Genomic DNA, 24,130 nt, shown 5'->3' with positions numbered 1-24,130 from the left:
CCTTATTGTGTTGTCTGTCTTGTCCTGTTACGTGTGTCACTTACATAGTATAGGGACCGCCACCGTGGTTGTCCGCAGTTGCTAGAACTGTCTTGAGGCAAGTAGGTAGGGACAGTGGGGGGGGTTCAGCCTTAGGGCTCACTGTCTGGTTGTCTTGCCCCCCTATACTGACAGTTCCGTTATGGGGTTCAATGCTGAGAATAACAGTTTTTATATTTTGATAGATTGGGAATTTGGAGGCGTATCACATGTTTGTGATTTTTACTGTTTATTACGTTTTATACCAGTTCTACAGAAAGGGCGGTGATATGAATTTTTTTTTTATTTATTTTTTTAACTTTTTTTTTTCACAATTTTTTAGACCCTCTTGGGTACTTTAATCCTAGATGGTGTGATTTTTTCTTACCATATTCTTCCAATGCTACTGTATTGCAGTATATGGTATTTTTTACACAGTATTCATTTCTATGAGCCACTAGCTCATTGTAATGAAACTGCATATGCCATGCAGCCTCAGGTCTGACAAAGATCTGAGGCTGTCATGGCAACTGATCACCTCTCCACGATGATGTTGGAGCCTTCTTGTAAATGGTGATAGCGGGATAGTGCACTGATAGCGGGTATTAGCGGTGTTTGCTGCAATATGCCCTCTTCATACAGCCCCTGAACCCCTGCATTGTACATGTACGGAGCAGATCGTGATGTGGTTAAAATCCTCTCAGCTTTTCCTGAAGTGGGTGGGAATTCCTGGTTGCGAGGCTAGAGCACTGAGTGCATTCACGTGAAAGTACACAATCAGCACAGCCAATCAGGGCACATAATCAGTGTTACTGCTTATGCATAGATCTGGGGCAGATCAGTGAAACCTCTCCAAAGATCACCTCTCTGGGGGGAACCCTCCATAAAAGTTTTTTTGCTTTGTCACAGAATTTTTTTGTTTTTTTTGCCATTATACTCTATGGAAGCTGTCTCCTATCTGCAGAACACGCCTTTCCTGTGCAATGAGGTTGCACTGTTGTATTTATACTGTGCTTTGTGTGCAGGATCTGATGCCATTTATTTCAATTTATGGGAAGCCGGAGCTCTGTCTTTATTTGTATATTCAAACTTTCATACATACATATTATTGCTACATTCAAACACAAACCGCTCTGCTACATACCATTCACTGGCCACTCCCATGGGACTAGGGACACAGCTCTGCATACAGAAAGGTAAACTTTGACCTAACATCTTTTTTTTTTAAAACAGCCAGTTTTACTATAAAAACTCTTTAGCAATGTGTACACTATTTTCTATAGGGACATAAGGTAGCCAAAATAAACTACTATATACTGGAATTTTCATACTGACACTAGGCTCAATAATAGACCTACACCTGATAATTTTCTAGGGGTTTTCAATTAAGAAGTCAACTCATAGTCAGCAGCAGTCACATGACTTTAGAAATATCTGGTCCAACCAGAAGGGGTGTGATTAGTGAGTCAGGGTGCTGTTTGTGGGCACTGGAATCCTGAAGATGATAAAAACAATTTATTTGAAACCGTAAAACCCCTTTAAAGAGGACCTGTCACCAATAAATTGGCCACTAGGAACTGCTTACTAAAGTAAGCAGCTCCTAGTGCTTAAACAAACGCCGCAGTGTTAGAGTGATAGCGTTACTGGAAACCTCTAACAAAAATGATGGGTGACAGGTCCTCTTTAAGGCTATGGCATTAGTAATGTTTGTTGATTTATAAACATACATGTTTGGGGACAGTTGGACAACACTGTTGACATTTGCATGTTAATCCATCTAAATAGGAAACGTTTTTGTATTTTGCTTCCTGGAGATTTTTCAGTAGTGTCTAAATGACAAAATATGGAAGGACAGAGTCATACATGATCCTTGGCACAGAGCACATAGGAAAAACAACATCTACATTTACATTGTTTTCAGTGATTATTTATTATTACATTTTTAGCAACACACATTGTGATTAAATGATATATGCTCCTTAATTAAAATAACACCCTTAATGCTGTATAATAATCGATAGATATATGAAGAGTGTTGTACAATTCCAAATGGAATAAGTTTCAAGCAATAATCAAAATGTACGGCAGCAAAACAAGTAGCATTGGGGATTCTGTATTGATTATAATTAGCATCTTCTGGGCTTATTGGTTGCAGTTTTAAATATGGAGGCCAGACTGCCTTCCATTCATTTATTAAACTATTAAGCATTTATATTAAAGTGGGCTAGTCATTTTAGCCAACATACTGCATCTTGCCCTCATATATCCCCATTAGGCATTTTTCACTTTTCTAGCTACTAAGAAAAACATATTTTTATAATCAACTAAATCACTCTTTACTGAGGTAGAGAAGACCTCTTCTTTCTCAATGACAAAGCCAGCGTTGGTCACCACCTCTCTTACACACTTTTCATTCACTGTCAAGGTGTGAAATTTGTGATCGCCTACACGATAAAAGGTCATATTAAGTGTAAGAAACAATACCAAATGTCCATCGATTTTCAGCCATGATGTTAAGTTTTTCAAGTGCTTCTTAAAATCCTCCTTAGTTTTGGAGATGACGTTGAATAGGAAAACCGTAACCACACAATCCATCTGAGGGATGACTAGCAAATTATTAGAGGCAGTGTCAAATAGATCATACTTAAAGACCCCTTTAACTGCTCTTCTTACTTGCTCTTCCTTTTCCTCCCATCCATCCCTGAAAAATAATTAGAAGTAAAAAATGATAGTAAAATTCTACCTGCTTTTCTTTCTTGGACCAACCCAAGCAGGATATGCATCATACTACCGTAATCAGATTTTTATTCCTTACCAAAAGGTCTGAGGAGTTAAAGTTCAAAGCAATTTTTTATTATCTGCATTTTCAAAAAATATTGCTTAAAAGCTAGATGCAATTATTGCAATTGCAGATAACTAGATGCAATCACCAAAATGAATATGCATATAAACTTTATGAAGAAAAACTGGTTGTCCTGTAGCCTAAATACAGTTAGTCAAAGATGCTGGTGTTATAGATCTACCTTCATGTCTGATTCTCAAATGGAATTTCCCTCATTACACAGCAGAGAATTCTGGGGCTTTGTATTCACACTGTTTCCATGTTAGGCTGCATTCAGATGAACACACGGGAGAGGAGGAGGGGGTAAGTGCTGCTCAACTCCACCCCTCTCCATAGCGATACATGTGGTAAGGCGCCGTTTTCCGGGGAAAGATAGGACATCTCCTATCTTTTCCTCGGGTACCGATCAGTATGGTGCCGCACAGTATGCTGGCCAATGGGGGACGTTTATTTGACGGCCATATATATGTCCCCCAATGGCCGTGTGAATGGAGTCTTAGATTGTGAAAGAGCCTCCATTTTGTGAATGTACCTGTTTCTCTAAATACGTTTATTTTTCTTGACTGAAGTTTAGTTGTTTGGTGAGAAAGAGTTCACTATTTACCAAGAGATGAAAAACAGACTAATTCCCTGGAACAGTGACATAGGGACCCTGTTCTGCAGAGGTGGAGCTTCAGGCAGGAAGAGTGTGTGACAGCCATCTTGTGATGCAGAGATCTGAGAGAGACTGCAGACAGAGAGATCCCTAAGGGATCAGGGTTACTGCAAGTGGAGATGGATCAGAGACTGTAACAGGTTTCTACCAGACACTGGACCTGGAGGAAAAGATTGCCCTCTGGAACCCTGCTGAAAGGACGTGTGCTATTTGAGAAGACTAGAAGTACCCATCTCGGGTTAGGGAGAGAAATGAGGCCTACTGTGCCAACTCAGTGGGTAACCGTCCAAGCACCACATTCCATTCTTGGCACCAAAATGCTTGTGACTGAGTAAGGGTTTTAGTAAGGTATATTGTAGGTAACAGGCCACATTACTGCAGAAGGGGTAACTTATTTGGTCTAAGGATTAATACCCAGAGGATTCTACCCAGAGTTGCAACTCTCAGAGAGAAGCCGGTTTATTATTGCACATACTTATACTCTGTGTGCGGAGAATAGTGGGAAAATATGCAAATACATTTTCCTGGCTTGTAAGGAAGCTCCCTTGTCTTCAAGCATCTTCTTCTGGAAACCTTATGACATGATGCAGGAATAAAGCCAAACCAGTATATCTATTCCAGAAGAAACAGATTCTCAACTGCATACAGCACTGTTTTGACCTTGTTGGGTCTCTAATCATAAGGCTTCCTAAAGGTCATGCTTGATGTCAGGGGAGTTTCCTTACAAGGTAGCTAAAAGAGGCGTGGTTTCCTTCTCCCATCCTGGAAAACTTTGCATACCAGAATCCCCTAGTGAAGCGTCAATGGCTATGTGACTCCACGTGCCTACAAGGAACTCTTAATTGGAACTCTTACTTCCCAAACCTGGGGAGAATAGTGTTATTTTAAGTTTGTAAGCTACTGTGTTGTACTGCTGGTGCACCCATATCACACACTTGGAATTGTTCCTGTGAATTAGGCTATTAGAAGGTACAAGCTGCTGGTTTAGTGCAACCTGCAGAAATCGTGAAGTATACTAAACGCACAAACCACGGGGCACTGCACTGTGTAACACAAAGGCCTCAGCTTTCTGGCTTAGTGTATTTAAATATTTTTGGTTATTCCCTTTGAAATAGGCGTTAAAAACCTAAAGTGAAATTTCCTTTCTTGTGACTTTGCTATATCCTGGGAAGTCCACCCCAGTACATGTCTTAAATCCACACTGCTGTCAGTGTTATCTTGAAGTGAGTCTATCAGTAGTTTTGACCATACAAACCTTGCGCGTTGTATCGCATGCATTGATAAAATGAACAGTCAATGCTATTTCAGTGGGCAACAGAGAAAATATTAAAGGAAATCTACCATCAAAATCAAGCATGATAAACCAAGGACACTCGCTGTGATTGTGGCAATCATATTATATTTAATAACCCAAGCAAGACACGTCTCTAGATCCTATTCTGAGAAATTTTGCAATTGTGCTGAAATAAAATATCTTTTTAAATCCGGTAGTCTCAAGCCCCCTTCATGCAAAGGTAAATATAACGTGTTTAACTTTATTTGCGAACTCTTTCCATTCCACAGAAAACGTCTAATACATGAGACTAGTGTATTAAAATAATATTTGTGAGGTATTACTGGCCAGTTTTGTAAAAAAAATAGTACTTGGGAAGTGTCACCATTTTCAACAAAGTCAGTGTCAGGACTCGAGATTAGTGGATCCTCTGGACCACCGCAGGAGGTGGTACTAGCCGACACCTGGGACCGGAATCTAAGTGCACTTGGTCTTCACCAGAGCCCGCCGCAAAGCAGGATGGTCTTGCTGCAGCGGGGTACCATCAGGACATTCCACAGGCGCGGCAAGCCCATGGTGGCATCCAAGGTTGGGGTACCGTGGTCGAGTTCAGGCCCAGGGTCAGAACAGGCGGCAGAGATTCAAAGGGCAAGTCCAATCCAGGGTCAGGAACGGGAGGTCCAGGCAGATGGGAACAGGAACGGACTGGAACACACAGGAGCACGGGAGCAGGAATGCAGGAGTACGGGAACAGGAATGCAGTAACAGGAATATCGGAAGGAACACACTAGAATATCGCAGGGACACAATAGCATAAGCACAAAGATCCGGCAGGGAATGATGAGGCACTGGCTATATCCATTTCCTGAAAAGGGCCAGCACCAATTGGTGGCAGTTGAATGGGAATCAGGAACCGGGAGAGGTAAGCCACGGCGTGGGGTGTGTGTGTGTGTGTGTGGGGGGGGGTGTTTTGGAGGGGTGCTACACACAAGAGGCACCAAGATCACGGAAACAGGAAGGAGGACTGACCCAAACTTTCCAAAACTAACCATACATATTCCCACTCGATGCGGTCAAAAGCCTTGAACGCATCGATTGAGAGAACAACTCTTTTTCCTCTAGTCTCACATGGAGTCCACCACATCCGATTAACATTGTAGCTGACCAACCTTATTTTTTTTATTTTCCTCACCTTTTTGGCCAGGATTTTAGCCAATATTTTATTATTGGTATTATATAGGTATAAGTGCTGTAGCATTAGTCATTACAAATTCAGGTGGGATACTGTCTGTCCCCATCGCCTTTCCCATGGGGCAGAGCTGTCAAACTCATTTTTGTGGGAGGCCACATCAGCTTCATGGTTGCTTTAAAGGGGCCGACTGTCATTTTATTACTTTATTGCTGTATCTACTCAAGCTATTTAGTAGTTAAATTCATACAGCTCCTTGAGGGCCACCACAATGCTGAACATAGTAACAATAACCTGAGACACCGGCATGGCTTGTATATACCCCACAGGAAAAAAAATAATCAGAGTGTCCCCACAGTGCACCCCAGCAGCCATAGTGTCTCTCCAGCAGCCACAAAGTGTCTTCCCAGCAGTCACAGTGTCCCCCCAGCAGCCACAGTGCTCCCTCAGTAGCCACATTGTGCCCCCAGTAGCCATGGTGCTCCCACAATACCACTCAGCATCCACTGTGCTCCCCCAGTGCACCCAGTAGCCACTGTGCTCCCCCAGTAGCCACACTGCTTCCCCAGTACCATCAGTGGTCACAGTGCTCCCAGTGCCCTTCCCTTTCCCACTGTTGTGAAAAAAACCCCAAACATTTACTTACCTTTCCTTGCTGGCACACGATGGAGCAAAAAAGAGAACAACTAACGTTTCCAGGGAGCGAGGAAAGGTAAGTATTGTAGGCTATGCTGCACTCCCGACAAGCGCAACATAAGGGCAGGGAAACAAGAGTCGGGCTGGAGAGCACAAGGCAAATCCGGCCCGCGGGCCTTGTGTTTGACACCCATGCCCTATGGAGTTCCCTAAGCGCCTGCCTAAGTTCTGTTTATTGAAGAGGGTGATCCAAAAACTCTACCTCAGAGGATGAGATGGTGGGCATCTCAATCAGAGATAATGCTGTCTTTATCTCTTGTAACTCCACTTTCAGTTCTGAAGAGTATAGTTCTTTAAAATACATCCCAAATGCCTCTCTAATTTCTTGTTGATGTACAAGAAGCTTCCCCTTACAATCTTTAAATGATAGTATCAGCACTTTATTCAGGTGGGCCCTAATAGTCCTAGCCACATGATATGCCGGGTTATAGCGACCCAGCATACTCCTTTAAATATAAAAGGGGTTGTACATTTTCAGCAAATAATTGATATGGTTTGTGTAAAGAAAAGTTAACCATTTTTCCAATATACTTTCAATGTCAATTCCTCACGGTTTTCTAGATCTCTGCTTGCTGTCCTTCTATAGGAAGCTTTTTTGTTTACATCTGTTTCTGGTCATGTGATGGACAAATAGGTGCACCATCCGTTATTATCATAGAGAGTAATCAAAGCCGTTTGATAATAACGGCTCATGCATCTGCCTGTCCATCGCAGACCATGGACCGATTTCTATCCACTGGAAGTAAATAATGAAGCTTTCTATTGCAGGACAGCAAGCAAGGATCATGAGGAATTGATACAGAAAGTATATTTGAAGAGTCGATAACTTTTATCAGTAGTGTCGGGAAATAAAGGTGACAGAGCACTGCACCCCAGGGTGCCCACCCACACGAGAACAACATATCTATGAGCAGGATCCTCCCCAACAACATCCGAGGCACTAGAGAGCATTGGCTTTAACATTCTTCTCCGCAGGACGGAAATGTATCTAAAAGTTGAAACGGGAGAAGAAGAGAGACCAACGAGCCTGTCTTGGATTGAGACGCTGGGCAGTCTGGAGGTACAGGAGGTTTTTATGATCAGTATAGATACTGACTGGATGACGAGCACCTTCCAGAAGATGACGCCATTCTTCCAAAGCAAGTTTAATAGCCAGAAGCTCCCGTTCACCAGTAGAGTAGTTCCGTTCTGCAGCTGAAAAGGTCTTGGAGAAGAACCCACAGGTGAGGGTTTGGCCCTTGGGACTTTTCTGTGTGAGAATGGCTCCAGCAGGAACGGTTTCTCAGAGTCAAGCCAGGTGAGAACAGGAGCAGATGAAAAGGCAGATTTTAGCTTTGTGAAAGCGTCTTCAGCCGCCGGAGGCCCGTGCCTAGGGGTGGCTTTCTTCTTGGTCAGCGCCACAATGGGAGATACCAGGGAGGAAAAATGTGGGTAGTAATTGGCAAAGCCCAGGAATCTCTGGATATCTCATAGTCACACTGGACGCGGCCACTGAAGTACTGCACATACGTTGGCAGGATCCATCTGTTGTCCCTTGTCTGAAATAATATATCCAAGGAAAGTGAGACTCTTCTGATGGAATTGGCACTTCTTGAGCTTAGCATATTGGTGGTTAACCCTTAACCGCCTGAAAACCTGCCGTACATGGACCAGATGGGATTCAATTTCCGCAGAGAACACCAGGATATCGTCCAGGTAGACCACGACAAGGTATAAAGGAAGTCTCTTCCATTCATCACCTTCATGTATGCGGATGAGGTTGTATGCTTGAAAACCTTGGCACCACGTGGACAGGGGACCCCAAACTATGGCCCACGGGCCACATGCGGCCCGCGGACCGTTTCTATCCGGTCCCCGCCGCGGTGTGGCTGTGCCATCATGCTCACTGATGGCGCAGCGGTGCTGTCATTTGTTACCTGGCCTCTGCGAACCCTGTTGCTGTGAGGAGGCCCAATTGACAGCGCGAGGAGACATTGGCTCCTTGCAATGTCAATCACCGCCACAAGAGGCCGCCCTCTCTCCATACTCTTCCGGCGCTGACGGGTCAGTCAGATGTGGGGAGAGCAGAAGACTGGCTGCTGAAGTAAGGCGCTGGACCCAGGTTTGTATGATTTTTTTTCAATAGTGCTGCTGGGCATTTTAGTGGATTGTGGGGACCCTGGTTATGATGAGGGGGCATTGTACCATGAGGGGGGCATGCATGAGGGGACATTATACCATGAGGGGGGGGGGGCATGCCTGAGGGGACATTATACCATGAAGGGGGGGTGGTGCATGTTTTTTCACCGTGACTTTATTGAGGCCGCGGTAATTGATGGATGGATTGAACCATCCTTCTTGGCCACAAAGAAGAATCCTGCTCCGACAGGAGACGAAGACTTGCGTATAAAGCCCTTCTGCAGGTTCTCCTTTATGTAGGCCGACATGGCCGCGGTTTCATGAACAGATAGGGGGCACACTCGACCCCGTGGAGGAGTTGCACCCGTCACCAAGTCTATGGGACAGTCATAGGGTCAGTGTGGCGACAGAGTCTCTGCTTGCTTTTATGAAAAAACATCTGGGGTAATCTGCGGCATTGTTCCAGGAGAGCTCTGAGGTCAGGGTCCGGAACTGGACAGCATATTGTCCCACGGAAGAGTTCCCCTCACGAAGATTCAGCAGCGCAGTTTCAGCAGAGGAGGACTGAGCAGGTTCTGCCGATTCAGGAACCTGATGCTGAAGTTGATGCTGAGTGGCTAGCAGCTGTTGCAACACGGCCATGACTTGTCCCAGCTGTTCACGTTGTGCGGCAATCTGCGGGTCGACCAGGGAGCGGAACTTCGTCGGGATCCATGGCCGGATCTTACACTTAATCTTACTCGGATCTGCAACGTCCAGTCCAAACCGGGGTCAGCAATGGGAGATGGGAATGGGAACACAGGCACATGGGACACAGGACACAGGAACTCAGGAGCAGGAATACACGGGAGCAGGAATGCAGGATACACAGGCTCCAGGCTCCATAGGTGTTAATGGAGCCTGGAGCCCCTCAGGCTCATTTGTATAATGTTTAAACTCATAAAAACAAGGGCATAGGAAGCTTAAAGAAGAGCAGATCCTGTCAGAGGGGGAACACACCAGCATGTAATTGTGCTTGGTTTACAATCCTTGATCCTGATGGTAGATGTCCTTTAAAGAATTTAGGATCCAGTGCATATTCCTGCATCACTGCCCACAGGAATCACCACTCCACTTCCATTTTCCTTTAGGTATTTTAATTGCTACCAATTGTCACCTCCTGCATCACCCCTTCCTCATTGTAGATTGTGAGCTCTTGCAAGCAGGCCCCTCATTTGTATTGTATAATCTAACCAGGTTATTCCCTTATAATGTCCTATTTTGGTTGTATATGTACTCTATGATTTGTAAAGTGCTATCACATAAGATTGTGTTATATATTATCATTTATATAAGTAGGTGAATATTATTGACAATGCAATTTAATGGAAATAAGCATCAGTCCTATAAATTGAGTATCACACAGATTTACCCACTTAAATTTATCTACATACTTATTTCCTTCCAGTTGACAGACATATTTGGAAGCAAATGACCAATCTGTGGCTTCATGACCCTTTTCCAGCCATTGCATGAAGTGTTTGACACTGGCCTCTGTACAGTCCATCACATAGATTTCCTTGAAGATATTGCTGGCTGAGAAGAGGGGATAGATCATTCCTCCAACATTCATTTCAAGCAATGTGTTTCCTTTCACTAGTCCTGATAGAAATAGGAAATTAAAAATAAGTGGCCAAATAAGGAATATAATTGTGATATAAAGATTTTAGCAACAAAGAACAGATATATTATGGTCACAATGTTTCACATAAAGAGAACTCATCACGCAAATTAACCCCAAAAACTAAATATATTTTCACAAACTGGCATTGTCTCTCTACAAGCCTGTAAACTTAAAGGGAACCTACCACCACGGATCTACCTTTTAAGGGCTAATCCTCATGTCCCCGCAATATTTTACTAACGTTTAATTCCCTAATATGTAAGTTTTGTAAAGAGGCTACTGGGGCGTGGAGTAGTGCAGACGCTGGCCTGCTGTTTTGCGCATTTGCAGACAACAGGTTTAGCGGACGAGGGCGCACAGCTATGATTTGCTGCGTGCAGAAGCCACGCCGTGTAGCCTCAGCTCCGGCTACTCCACACCCCAGTAGCCTCTTTACAACATTTACATATTAGATTACTATTAAATTACTTTAATTAATTATAATTATAAATATAATATAATATAAATATAATTAATTAATTTAATTATATTTCATTACTATTAAAAGTTAGTAAACAGGGATGTGAGGATTAGCCCTTAAAGGGCTATCCTTACATCCTATAGAGGAACCTACCACCCGATCTACCTTTATAGGTAGATCCGTTGTGCTAGGTTTCCTTTAAGCAATCAGATGGTAAAGCTGTAAGCAAATGACCTGAGAAATGTCCAATGAATCATTATCATATTCAGCAGTCCAGCTTATTCATGAGTGGGAGGCAAAGCCACACCCCCAGTGCTTGACTGACAGCCTGTATAATGATGCTGGCGCTGGCTCCGCTTTGAACTCCCTGGTGCCGCCATGCCTCCTTTAAGCTGTGTGTGTGAGAAATACAACTGCTCCAGGATGCAGCCATGCATATAGCAAAGCATGTCAGTTACTTGTGTAGCTGAGGTCTGTGTCTCACACATGTGTATAGCAGAACATGTCAGGTACTTGTGTAGATGATGTCTGTGTGTCACACGTTTCACATGTGTTTGTCACAAGTGTATAGAAGAACATGTCAGGTACTTGTGTAGCTTATGTCTGTGTCTCACACATGTGTATAGCAGAACATGTCAGGTACTTGTGTAGATGATGTCTGTGTGTCACATGTGTTTGTCACATGTGTATAGAAGAACCTGTCTCTCACTTGTGTATAGCAGAATATACAATCGGGCACTGGTATAGCTGATGTCTGTGTCTCTCACTTGTGTATAGGAGAATATGTCAGGCACGTGTGTAGCTGATGTCTGTGTCTCTCACTTGTGTATAGGAGAATATGTCATGTACTTGTATAGCTGATGTCTATGTCTCTCACTTGTGTATGGCAGAACATATCAGGCACTGGTGTAGCTGATGTCTGTGTCTCTCAGTTGTGCATAGGAGAATATGTCAGGCACGTGTGTAGCTGATGTCTGTGTCTCTCACTTGTGTATAGGAGAATATGTCAGGTACTTGTGTAGTTGATGTCTGTGTCTCTCACATGTGTATAGAAGAACATGTCAGGCACTTGTGTAGCTGATGTCTGTGTCTCTCACTTGTGTATAGCAGAACTGTTAGGATTGGTACACAAAAGACAGGGGATAGTGTGCCCTGAGCTTGCCCCAACCTCTGTCCCTTCCTATAGCCCCCCCACGCTAAACCGTTGGGCGACTACTTGAAGACTCGAAATATTCTGGGTAAGTGTGGGAAGGGGAACACAAACAGACTGACAAACATAAAACATAAAAGAATCGTAAACAAGCCGGAGTCACAACTAGAGGGTACGTCAAAAGCAGAATCAGTAAGCAAGAGTCAAAGTCCAAAACTAGCCGAGTTAGCAACAATATAGATACAGATACAGAGCAATACAAACTAGCAGCAACCAGGTGGAGAAAGGGATTTTCAAACACTGGCACTGGTGACTAGTGAAGCTGCAATTTATGCAGCCAGAACTCCACCTCCAGAACCTGATAGGTGCTGGACAGCATCTGGGAATTAACCCCTCAAGGTGCAGAAACAACCAAGCACCAAGCAGAGGTTCAAAGTCCCAGCCACTCCTAGACAGCGCGAGATCTTAGCAGCCGCTGCCCAGGACGAGAGGTGGAGTTTGCGCGGATACGCGCCGGGGTTCGGAGAACGCTGCTGGCACCACCAGACGAACCAGAAGTCCCAGCAATCTCCCTAGCGAACCTGACAGTACCCCCCCCCTGACGGGGGGCCTTCGGACCCCTAGATCTTAAAGATGGCTTCTGAGGGTAGGTCTGATGAAATAACCTGAGTAACCGTGGAGCATGAACATCTCTAGCCGGAACCCAAGACCTATCCTCAGGACCAAAACCTTTCCAATGGACCAGGTACTGCAGGGAGTTACCTACCCATCTGGAATTCACCACCTTTTCCACCTCAAATTCCAGATTCCCCTCCACAATAGATGGAGAAGGAGGGTCAGAAAGAGGCAAAACAGGCTCAACATAGCGCTTCAGAAGACTCTTATGGAAGGTGTTATGGACCCGCCACCCTGCTGGAAGTGTAATCTTGAAGGAAACCGGGTTAACAATATGAGTAACAACAAACGGACCCACAAACCTGGGCGCAAACTTCAAAGAGGGGACCTTCAATTTAAGGTTTTTTGTTGATAACCACACTTTATCCCCCACCACAAACGTATCAGATTTAGTGCGCCTTCTTTCAGTTTGTTGGACCATAGAATTTTGTGCCCTCTGAATATTCTCCCGAACTTGTGACCAGAGCGAGCGCAACTTGGATGTAATGGCTTCCGCTCGAGGAATATTAGAGACAGGCACAGATGAAAAAGAGAAACGTGGATGAAAACCATAATTGCAGAAAAACGGAGATACCTGTGTGGACGAACTACAGTGGTTATTAATAGCAAATTCTGCCAACGGAAGGAATTTCACCCACTGGTCCTGACTGTCCGAGACAAAGAGTCGCAGATATTGAATCATCTCCTGATTCATTCTCTCGGACTGACCATTAGACTCAGGATGAAACGCTGAGGAGAACGACAGATTAACTTCCAGTCTAGAACAAAATGCTCGCCAAAATTTGGAAACAAATTGTACGCCCCTATCAGACACAATATCATCTGGTATACCATGGAGGCGTACAATGTTCTGTATAAACAAATCAGCCAATTCTTCAGCTGAAGGTAACTTTTTTAATGGAACAAAGTGTCCCATCTTGGAGAAACGGTCCACTACCACCCAAATCACTGTATAGCCTTGAGATGCTGGCAGATCAGTGACAAAATCCATTGACACTTTAGACCATGGCCTGGTGGGAACTGGAAGCGGAAGAAGAGGCCCCTCAGGACGTCTCCTGGGAGTCTTTCCTCGCGCACAGACCTGACAGGCTTGGACAAATGCGTGCACATCATTAGTCATGTGAGGCCACCAGTAACTTCTCTTTAAGAGATCCAAGGTACTCCGCATTCCCGGATGACCTGCCAATACTGAGCAATGCGTCTCCTCCAACACTCTCAAACGACAAGAAAGAGGAACAAATAATTTGCCTTCCGGAAGGTCTTTGGGTGCAGATTTTTGTCCTGCTAAAATTTGAGAGGAGAGGTGGGAGGAGACAGCTGCCAACACAACACCTGGAGACAAAATATTACTGTCCGTAGTCGCTGGAAGCTCAGGAGTCCCGAAGCTACGGGACAAGGCATCAGCCTTCACATTTTTTGACCCAGGTCGGTAGGTGACCACAAAATTAAAGCGAGAGAAAAACAAGGCCCACCTAGCCTGACGTGAGTTCAAACGCTTAGCAGTATCCAAATATACTAAGTTCTTATGATCTGTGAGCACAGTTATCGGATGAAGAGCTCCTTCCAAAAAGTGTCGCCAGACTTCAAATGCCCACTTAATGGCAAGGAGCTCTCGATTACCAATATCATAATTCCTCTCACAAGAGGAAAACTTTCTAGAGAAATATGCACAGGGCCTAAGTCTGGTGAGAGTGGAGGACCCCTGAGACAACACTGCACCTACTCCTACCTCGGAGGCATCAACCTCCACAACAAACGGTAGAGAGAGGTCAGGTTGAACCAAAACTGGGGCTGACGAGAATGCCGCTTTTAAAGTTTCAAACGCTGAGCAAGCGGCAGGGGACCAGTTGTTTGGATCAGCACCCTTACGGGTTAGATCCGTGAGGGGTTTGGCGATCACAGAAAAGTTCTTTATAAAGTTCCGATAATAGTTAGCGAAACCTAAAAATCGTTGTAGGGCCTTAAGATTGGTAGGCCGAACCCAGTCCGTGAGCGCCTGAACCTTACTCGGATCCATCTGTACATCAGAGGGAGTCACAACATAACCTAAGAAGGAAACCTTCTGGACGCAAAAAACACACTTTTCCAGCTTAGCGAAGAGGTGGTTTTTGCGCAACCTGGTAAGTACTTGGCGGAGATGTTGCTGGTGAGAAACCATATCAGGAGAAAAAATCAAAATATCGTCTAGATACACCACCATAAACACACCGATGTAATCATGAAAAATGGAGTTCATAAAGCCTTGAAAAACCGCTGGGGCATTACTCAAACCAAAGGGCATAACCAGGTATTCAAAGTGCCCCAAAGGTGTATTAAATGCGGTTTTCCACTCATCCCCTTCTCGGACCCGAATCAGGTTATAAGCCCCTCTGAGATCTAATTTAGAGAAAACTTGGGCCCCAGAAACCTGATTTAAGAGATCCGGGATCAAGGGGAGGGGACCTGAGTTTTTTACCGTTATCTTATTTAATTCTCGATAGTCAATACACGGCCGTAAACCACCATCTTTTTTCTCAACAAAAAAGAACCCGGCCCCAGTGGGCGACTCAGAGGGACGAATATGTCCGATTGCCAAACTCTCATCAATATAACTCTTCAGTGCCTCCCGTTCTGGTACCGACAAGTTATATATACGACCCTTTGGCAATCTAGCATCAGGAAGAAGGTCAATTTTACAATCAAACTCCCTGTGAGGAGGAAGGACTTGGGACAAGGGTTTTGAAAACACATCTGAGTAGTCCGAGAGAAAACCTGGAAGACCCTGATCTTCCGTCACTACTGTACATAGTGAAACTCTGGTCAGGTGCTCCTTACAGAGAGGACCCCAATGAACCAGCTCCAGAGTTTCCCAATTAATTACCGGATTATGGATCCGGAGCCAGGGTAGACCAAGAATGACATTTTCAGACAGGTTTTCCATAACTAGAAAAGAACACCATTCTTCATGCATAGCTCCTACCATAAGCTTTATCTGCGGGGTTCGGAATTTGATCAACCCTGCCTGTAGAGGGGTCAAATCCGCACCCGACATCTGGATAGGAGTGGACAATGGAATCAATGACATGCAAAACTGAGAGACAAAATTATAATCGATTAAATTAGTCGCAGCACCTGAATCCAAAAAGGCGCGACCAGTGCAGGAAACAGACTGAAACTTAACCGTACAAGGTAAATACATTCTAGACACAATAGGGAGTACCTGAGCTCCTAAGCAGTCCCCCCGACTACTGCTTAGGAGCGGAAGTTTTCCTGCTGCTGCCTCTTGGAACAGGTGTTGATCTGATGATCAGGACTTCCACAGTAGAAACAAAGATGGCGTCTTATTCGATGTTGCTTCCGCTGTGCAGGAGAGATGCTATCCAGCTCCATGGATTCCAATTCTGGACTACCTGGAGACGGACTGGCCGCTGGCTGACAGTCCGAGGACACCCGAGGTGATCGCCTGGAACTTAGGCGACGATCAACTCGGATGACCAGAGTCATAGCATCATCTAATGTCTGAGGCTCGGCATAAGCTAAGACTAAGTCCTGTACTCTGTCTGACAGTCCGGACATAAATTGGTCTTTTAGGGCGCAGTCATTCCATTGAGAGTCAGTCACATACTGTCTGAACTGGGCACAATAATCTTCTGCTGTCCGTTTTCCCTGACACAGAGATCTAAGGTGGGAAACTGCAAGTGCTCGCCGGTCAGGTTCGTCATAAATCTGGCCTAAAGCAGAAAAAAAAGCGTCAAGAGAAGAACGGGATGGAGAGTCAGGTGGGAGAGAAAAAGCCCAATTTTGCGGATCCCCACGCAACAGGGAAATTACCACGCCCACCCTTTGAATCTCTGTGCCCGATGAACGAGGGCGTAAAGAAAAGTAAAGTTTACAGCCCTCCCGAAATGAAAAAAATTTCTTACGGTCACCAAAAAACACGTCAGGGAGAGGAACCTTAGGTTCAGGCGTGGGTGGCAGTGGATCCTGCGGTGATGTCTGCCGTGGAACCTGCATAGATTCCTGAATTTGGAGACGGGAAGCTAGATCCTGAACAAGCTGAGTTAGGGTCTGGACCTGAGCGACCACAGCTGACAAAGGCTCCATGGAAGGAGAGAATGTAGCAGGTCGGATACAGGATGCAGACCTATGTGTGGCCAGTGTTTCTGTTAGGATTGGTACACAAAAGACAGGGGATAGTGTGCCCTGAGCTTGCCCCAACCTCTGTCCCTTCCTATAGCCCCCCCACGCTAAACCGTTGGGCGACTACTTGAAGACTCGAAATATTCTGGGTAAGTGTGGGAAGGGGAACACAAACAGACTGACAAACATAAAACATAAAAGAATCGTAAACAAGCCGGAGTCACAACTAGAGGGTACGTCAAAAGCAGAATCAGTAAGCAAGAGTCAAAGTCCAAAACTAGCCGAGTTAGCAACAATATAGATACAGATACAGAGCAATACAAACTAGCAGCAACCAGGTGGAGAAAGGGATTTTCAAACACTGGCACTGGTGACTAGTGAAGCTGCAATTTATGCAGCCAGAACTCCACCTCCAGAACCTGATAGGTGCTGGACAGCATCTGGGAATTAACCCCTCAAGGTGCAGAAACAACCAAGCACCAAGCAGAGGTTCAAAGTCCCAGCCACTCCTAGACAGCGCGAGATCTTAGCAGCCGCTGCCCAGGACGAGAGGTGGAGTTTGCGCGGATACGCGCCGGGGTTCGGAGAACGCTGCTGGCACCACCAGACGAACCAGAAGTCCCAGCAATCTCCCTAGCGAACCTGACAAGAACATGTCAGGTATTTGTGTAGCTGATGTCTGTGTCTTTCACACGTGTATAGCAGAACATATCAGGCACTGGTATAGCTGATGTCTGTGTCTCACATGTGTATAGCAGAACATGTCAGGCACTTGTGTAGCTGATATCTGTATTTCTCACTTGTGTATAGGAGAACATGACAGGTAATTGTGAAGCTGATGCCTGTGTCTCTCGCATGTGTAGAGCAGAACATGTCAGGTACATGTGTATAGCAGAACACAGCATGTCAGCAGATAAAGCACAGACACTAGAAATGCTGTACTATACATTACACACAGACATGATTAAGAGGAGGAGAGGGGTATCAGCGGTAACATCACTTTCTCAATGTGTCCAGCCTCATTTACATAATAAAGAAAAGATGATTTTAGGATGATTTATGTATGAATTGACTAGATAAAGGCTGGGATGGAATCCATGTGAGCTGCTCCAACAGATGTTCTTTAATTTAAGAATGTCATTTTAGAATCTTGATCAGGGGCGCACAATCTCCACACTACTCTAAGTTAAGGCCTGCAACAACTTGCCTAGTACCCTGTTTTCCCTAACAGTGTTTAATATTAATTTTTGTTACTAAAGAGGCACTAGGTCTTATTTTCAGGGGATATGTTATTTTTTCAGGAACAAATATTCACAATCATTGTTGAACAAAAATTCATCATTTCTTTATATCCTGTAGTCCTACCATCACATGCATAAGCATTAACATCTGACCTCCATCAAGAAAGTCTTGTTACTCTCTGTCCGTGTACAACAATTGCTGGTACATTTTCAATCCAGGTATTTATGCACAAAAAGCAAGATTTTTTTTTTTTAACATCCCTATAACTCTCCAAACTCTAAATTTTATGCTGAATTTCTTGTGACTCTGTTTCTATTTATATTATTGGCCCCAATCTCTCATGTTTAGTACTTTCCTTGAATGAGGACTTCTTCGGGTAGCCTCTCGTAGCATTTGCAAAACAACAGACAATGATTTTATTCCATAAATTCTTCCCCCATGTGACAACCTCTTGCAGTATCTAAATGATCTACTAATTCTAATGTATGACGTGGGGAGGGTTGTAGCAATGACTACCATAGATGATAACTAACCAATGAGTGCTTATATCAGCAATCGAAATGTGCATTGCTAAAGGATCCCTGGATATATCTAGCAAGTACCTTCTAGCTTCTTCTGCTCCAGTCACTCTTATCCTCTGGGTACGGACCCTGGAACATACAACATGTCCTATGAGGATCAGCCTCAGTTTTGTGGTGCCCAGAGCAGAAGGGAAGTGAAAAAAAGTTGAAAATAGGTTTTTTGTTACATTCAGGGTCTTAGCTATAACAAAATAAAATGGATAAACAGAAATTTTTTTTATCTCCATGTATCTTTCTCACAGTGTCCCCCTCTCTCTCTCTGTCCCTTCCCCCTCTGTCCCTCTTTGAGCCCCTCTATCTCTGTCCCTTCCTCTCTTTCTCTTATGAGGGTTAGGTTAGGGAACCAAAGGAAGCGGCTGGCATGGCTCTGGTTTGGGTGATAGCCGGATAAAAAAAACTCTGCAGCACACATGTTCACCTGTCAGAGCAATTTCAATAACACAACGATATCTGCATTCCATAACTCTATTCCGGATGTTTTTTTTTTAACCCGAAGCGTGTTTACCTGTCTGTAAAATACATTTTTTTGTATTAAACTGACCCGCATCTGTTGAGTGATAACAAGCAGCGACGTGCCAGCCTTTTTCTTTGGTTCCATAACCTCCCCCTCCAATATACCCACAGGAGATGAATTCACCTTGAAGATTAAGCTGCCAGCTGAATGGCAGCTACTTGAACTCTACATATTTATTTAACGCTCTGATTGAGCTTGCCTAAGATGAGCATATTATTTGCGGGGGTCACTGATATACTTTTCAAATTCCCCTTTATTAATAATTCCTAGGTCATCTATTACTCTGAACGTAACCCTAATAATATTACACAAGCCTCTGTCCTCTTTTTAAAAAAAATATTTTCCACTCTTTCTTTCCGACTCTCTCACTCTGTGATTGGTTTCTAGAAGCCTGGCTATGCCCGGTTTCTAGCTGCCACAGCAGCCAGCAGACAATGGTTACTGTGTTTTGGAAAGTGTGGGGTAAAAATTTTGAAACAAAACCTAGTAATCTGTCCATCGTGATGTGTGGAGGTGCAGGTGCACGATTCGTTATCATACAACTCCTATTACTTGTGATAACGGCTCGTGCCCCTACAAGTCCATCACATCACTATGGATTAAAGCTGGCAAACTTTATTCATTTAAACTGATCCTGTGCCTGTGCCCACCATCCGCCAAGTGGCATGTGCTGTAACAAATTGAATGCTGCTGGAGACTTTAAACAATTACGTTCGGGCATTATTGGCAGTAGGTTGAGCCAGACTCGTTTGGGGGGTTGTCTGGTGGGACCTGAACCACCAAATTTCCACTCAACACTACTCCTAACACATCCTTAAACTTAAAAACACGTAGGCATCAACAGTAGTTTGATAGTATCATTAATTTCCACGCAAAATCTATCCAGCAATAGTCTTCCCTACGGTTTGAATTCATGAAATACCTTATGTTAAAGGGGTTGTCCACTTTTAGCAAATAATTGATATTGCTTGCATAATGAAAAGTTAAACAATTTAAAAAAATACTTTCTGTATCAATTAATTGCGGTTTTCTAGAGCTCTGCTTGCTGTCCTGCTATAAAGCTTTTTTTTTTTTTTACTTCCAGTGGATAGAAATCTGTCCATGGTGGTGTAATGGACAGGCAGGTGCAAGGGCTGTAATTATCACACAACTCCTATTACTCTCTGTGATAATTACGGCTTGTGCACCTGCATGTCCATCACATCACCATGGACAGATTTATATCCACTGGGAGTAAATAGAGAAGCTTTCTATAGCAGGACAGCAAGCATGGATCTAGAAAACCATGAGGAAACAATGCAGACAGTATATTGAAAAATTGGTTAACTTTTCCTTACACAAACCATATCAAATATTTGCTGAAAGTGGACAACCCCTTTAATGTCACAAAATACACAGGTTTTTAACTATACAGACCTGAAGAAAATATATCATGCAGTTGCTTTAGTGGTCCAACTGTGGATTCATCTATGAAGTCGACATCCCCATGAGAAAAGTGAGACTCCACAAAGTGTTTAGTATTCAACTCTTTGTCAAGATAATGTTTCAGGTTGGTATGAGCCATGGTCTCTAGTTTGTGTCCTGCGTGGAAATTCTCCAGTTTCTTACTTCAAACCTGTCCAAGAGAATGTCTTGAATCCTATGCCTCCACCCTACATCGCGTTATTTATTCAGGTGGCTTCAGGATAATGTTTGATCAGACAAATTGGTCCTTGTGACTGTAATTTTATTGTGTGCATTGTATTAGGTATCATGGGATTTTTTTTTATGTTTAGTAAGTGAGATCCCTTGGGATTTTTTCTGTGTCATAAGTGAGGTGCTTTAATTCGTAATAAAGTGGTTTTCTGCTTTTTATATTGGATTGATAGATAATTTTATGATGTTGTAATATGATGTTTATGAATTATGATGTTTTTATATGGAGGCATGCTGTGATTTCATGTGATCAGATACATACAAGGGGTAGACTTTTCAAATGTAACAGGACCTTAGATGTCATAGCCCTGGCCACATGACATGCAGTGCCCAATGATATAAAAGAGTTTTCTCTCAATGTTCCATCATCATCATAACAGCATCTCCTAGCAGTGAGACCTGTCAATCAGGAACAAAGAGTTAAAGCAGTTCAGTAAACATTGCATATACTGGACCCCATTACTATCATTGAACTAACATCAGGTGAGTTGTATATAAGTTTACAAACTGATTTTTTTTTACATTGCAGCCATGGAAGGAAACCATTTATGGGTACAAGCAATGATTTTTAAGGTTTTTAACAAGGTTTATCACTGAAACTTTATTACAGATACCCTACAGCTGATCATTGTTGCCTTGGAATAAAGTAAAGCATCCAGGGGAGAGCTTCACCAGAAGTCACAGAGGGAAGAAAGGTCTGTCTGTAACCAGGAGTCATTTGTAAGTTGGGTGTCCTTAAAAAAAAAAAATTATGATAATGAGGCTCTGTAACTCCTGTGGCTGTCATCCAACTCAGGTTTATTATTCCTGTCTGGTCAGTTCAGGCAGCTCTTTTATGTATGGTAGCCAGTCTGCAGCAATGTCCTGAATTTTATTATTGCTTTTTGAGGAAAACCACAGTTCAGGGATTAAACAAGATACGTTTCTGGATCAGTGTAGCTACAGCATTCTCAATGTATGTTTGGTTCACAATGCATAGAAACAGGTGACTATCCCCGAGAATGTTCTACAGAGGCGTAAATGTTTGTAGGAGGAAGAATCTCAAAAGATCCCAGGCCTTTTGTTATTTAACTTCTAATACACCTGGTCACTCCTAGGAACGCATTCTATAGAAGTATTTCAGTATATTGCATGAGCATTTATCCTTAGAGTGTAGCAAACAACCCTATTCAATAAATGGAAAATATGGTCATCCATTTTAACCCCTTCCTGACATTCCTGACTATTATGTCACGCTCCATACATCTGTATTACATTGTGTTATGTGAATAAAAGCTTGAACAAGAGACCAGAGAATCTGTTTTTCAAGCCAGCCTGTAAAAGAAAAATAAAAGTTTAAAACACTTAATAAAAACACTTATTAATAAGAATTAATTAAATAAAGTTAAAATCCCCTAAACAAAAAAATTCCCTATACATGTGCAACATCCCCCTAGAGGGCCTAGCCTCTTCTTGGGGCCTGGCGGTTGCGGCCTAGGCACGCTAGTGTCACAGTGCTTTGTATGGGGACTGGAGGGCTGTCCTACAGCCTGGCAGGTCTCCAGCAGGTTGTGTTGGCAAGAAATGATGTAGAGGGAGAGGCTGTAGTACTGGTTCTCCCTGGGGCAGCCCTTAGAGTCTGGCCCTGGTAGATAGATGGGGCGCACTTGGTGGTGATGCAGCTGTAGCAGGGACCAGACGGAGGCAATATTGTGCATAAAAGTAACTTACAGTTCTTTATTCAACCAATGGTAACAACACACCAAACGATTCTGTACAAATGCAGTACTGGAGTGATTTTGGAGAAGAACCTCAGGAGTGGTCTCACCAGCCTGGATGCAGGGGCAGGCTGGGATGTAGCTGTGTCCAATCCTTGAAGCTGCAGCTTTGTCCTGTTTGTCCTGTGTCACTCTATCTGTAATAGGTGAGCTGAGGCCTAGGAGGGCCTGCGCAGAGCATGTGCTCTAAAAGATGCTTCTCTGTCAGAAGCTGGATCTTAAGAGCGCTAACTCCTCCCCTGACTAAGGGTATAGTTACTCCCTAGTCAGGTGGTCTCCTCCTCCAATCACACTTCAGTTACAAAAGGTGGAACATCATTGGATGATGACCTTAACATGCTTTTAACCCTCTGCCCATCCAGGCAGAATCTACTGCTGCTCAATTACCTCTATATGTATTGCATAGGAAAAGGGCTTATTCGCAATTCCTCTGCCATGCGTATTGGCAGGGACGTTGCATACCCCCAGTGCAATTAAAAGAGCCGCCCACGGCTCGATTATTGGACCAGATGTGGAGAAAGAGAACCAACGCTGTCCAACAGGCATTGGCTTTAGCAGCTCAATGGGTACATTGCTTAAACGTTACAACCGTTACATGGGAATGGCTACTCAGGGTAGTAATAGGAAAGTGCCAAAATGTCCACTTTCCTGTGGAGAAAAAGGCATAAATGCAAACAGAATGTCCCATTCCTGCAAATAAAGAACATTCAGTTCAACACAAAAGTCACTGGCAAATTTTCCTTGTAGTGGATGGCTAAAAGTCTCTCAGAAGGCTTTTGAAGAAAAGTCCGTCTTCTGGGCACAGCCCTTGATGTGGGGAAAAGTGCAGTAAACAAAGGTTCTCCTCTGGATGTAAAGGGACAGAATCCTTTGGTAGTCATCCCAACTGGGAGTAGCAGACAAAGTATGCAATATATACAATAGATAAAGTACCTGTTTAGGGCTACAGCCCATCAGGGGTTACTCAGTATCTGAATTGCAGTCTGTAGGAGTGAGTACTTCAGGATTGGCAAAGCAGACAGCCTTCGGCTTCCGATTTTTGTGTTGGGACAGCTGGTACTCCTGCAGATATACGCAGGAGGTTTCCCCTTTGTCTCTCGCTGAGAGCTCCTGAGTTCCTGTTGAGAGAAAATTACCATTTCTTTGTCATCGTCTCCGGAATCAGGCACTGGAGTAGGGATCGCAGGCTCCTCAGAGACGACAGGGGCAACAGGTTCTGGGACAGGGTCATCCTCCATAGGCAGCAGCATTGGAGACTGCGGCGGGGATGAGGACCTCTCTTGAGTAACTCTCACTGGAGTAGAGACAATCAGACAAAGTTGAGGCACAATGGTACGGAATCCAGTCACACTGATTATTAATTTAAAATTTTTGTTTACTTTGCAAACAATTACATTTATGTGACGTTTCTTCAGACACAGTGGGACAGATTTACTTAGCCGGCCCATTCGCGATCCAGCGGCGCGCTCTCGGTGCTGGATTC

General features: G+C 43.9%; 1 protein-coding gene across 1 annotated transcript; it reads right to left on the bottom strand.

Moving 5' to 3' along the window:
* Nucleotides 1-1,929: 1,929 nt before the first annotated feature.
* On the bottom strand, nt 1,930-20,848 carry LOC140135218 (nicotinamide N-methyltransferase-like). Its single transcript, XM_072156392.1, has 3 exons — nt 20,612-20,848; nt 10,225-10,432; nt 1,930-2,719 (listed from the first exon to the last, which is right to left on the bottom strand). Exons 1-3 carry the CDS (start codon nt 20,757-20,759, stop codon nt 2,290-2,292), a joined length of 786 nt encoding a protein of 261 aa, XP_072012493.1. The 5' UTR covers nt 20,760-20,848; the 3' UTR covers nt 1,930-2,289.
* Nucleotides 20,849-24,130: the final 3,282 nt, after the last annotated feature.

Source organism: Engystomops pustulosus, chromosome 6, assembly GCF_040894005.1.
Source record: "Engystomops pustulosus chromosome 6, aEngPut4.maternal, whole genome shotgun sequence".
Classification (NCBI taxonomy): domain Eukaryota; kingdom Metazoa; phylum Chordata; class Amphibia; order Anura; family Leptodactylidae; genus Engystomops; species Engystomops pustulosus.
Note: the sequence above shows the minus strand (reverse complement) of the source record. Positions and strands in the feature narration are given on the sequence as shown.

Excerpts from the sequence above, each read along its gene's own strand:
- LOC140135218 (XM_072156392.1), bottom strand. The coding sequence starts at position 20,759 with ATGGCTCATACCAACCTGAAACATTATCTTGACAAAGAGTTGAATACT. Across the intron at positions 10,433-20,611 it reads GCATGATATATTTTCTTCAG|GACTAGTGAAAGGAAACACA; the intron begins GTCTGTATAGTT and ends TATTTCTATCAG. Across the intron at positions 2,720-10,224 it reads TGTCAACTGGAAGGAAATAA|GGATGGATGGGAGGAAAAGG; the intron begins GTATGTAGATAA and ends ATTATTTTTCAG.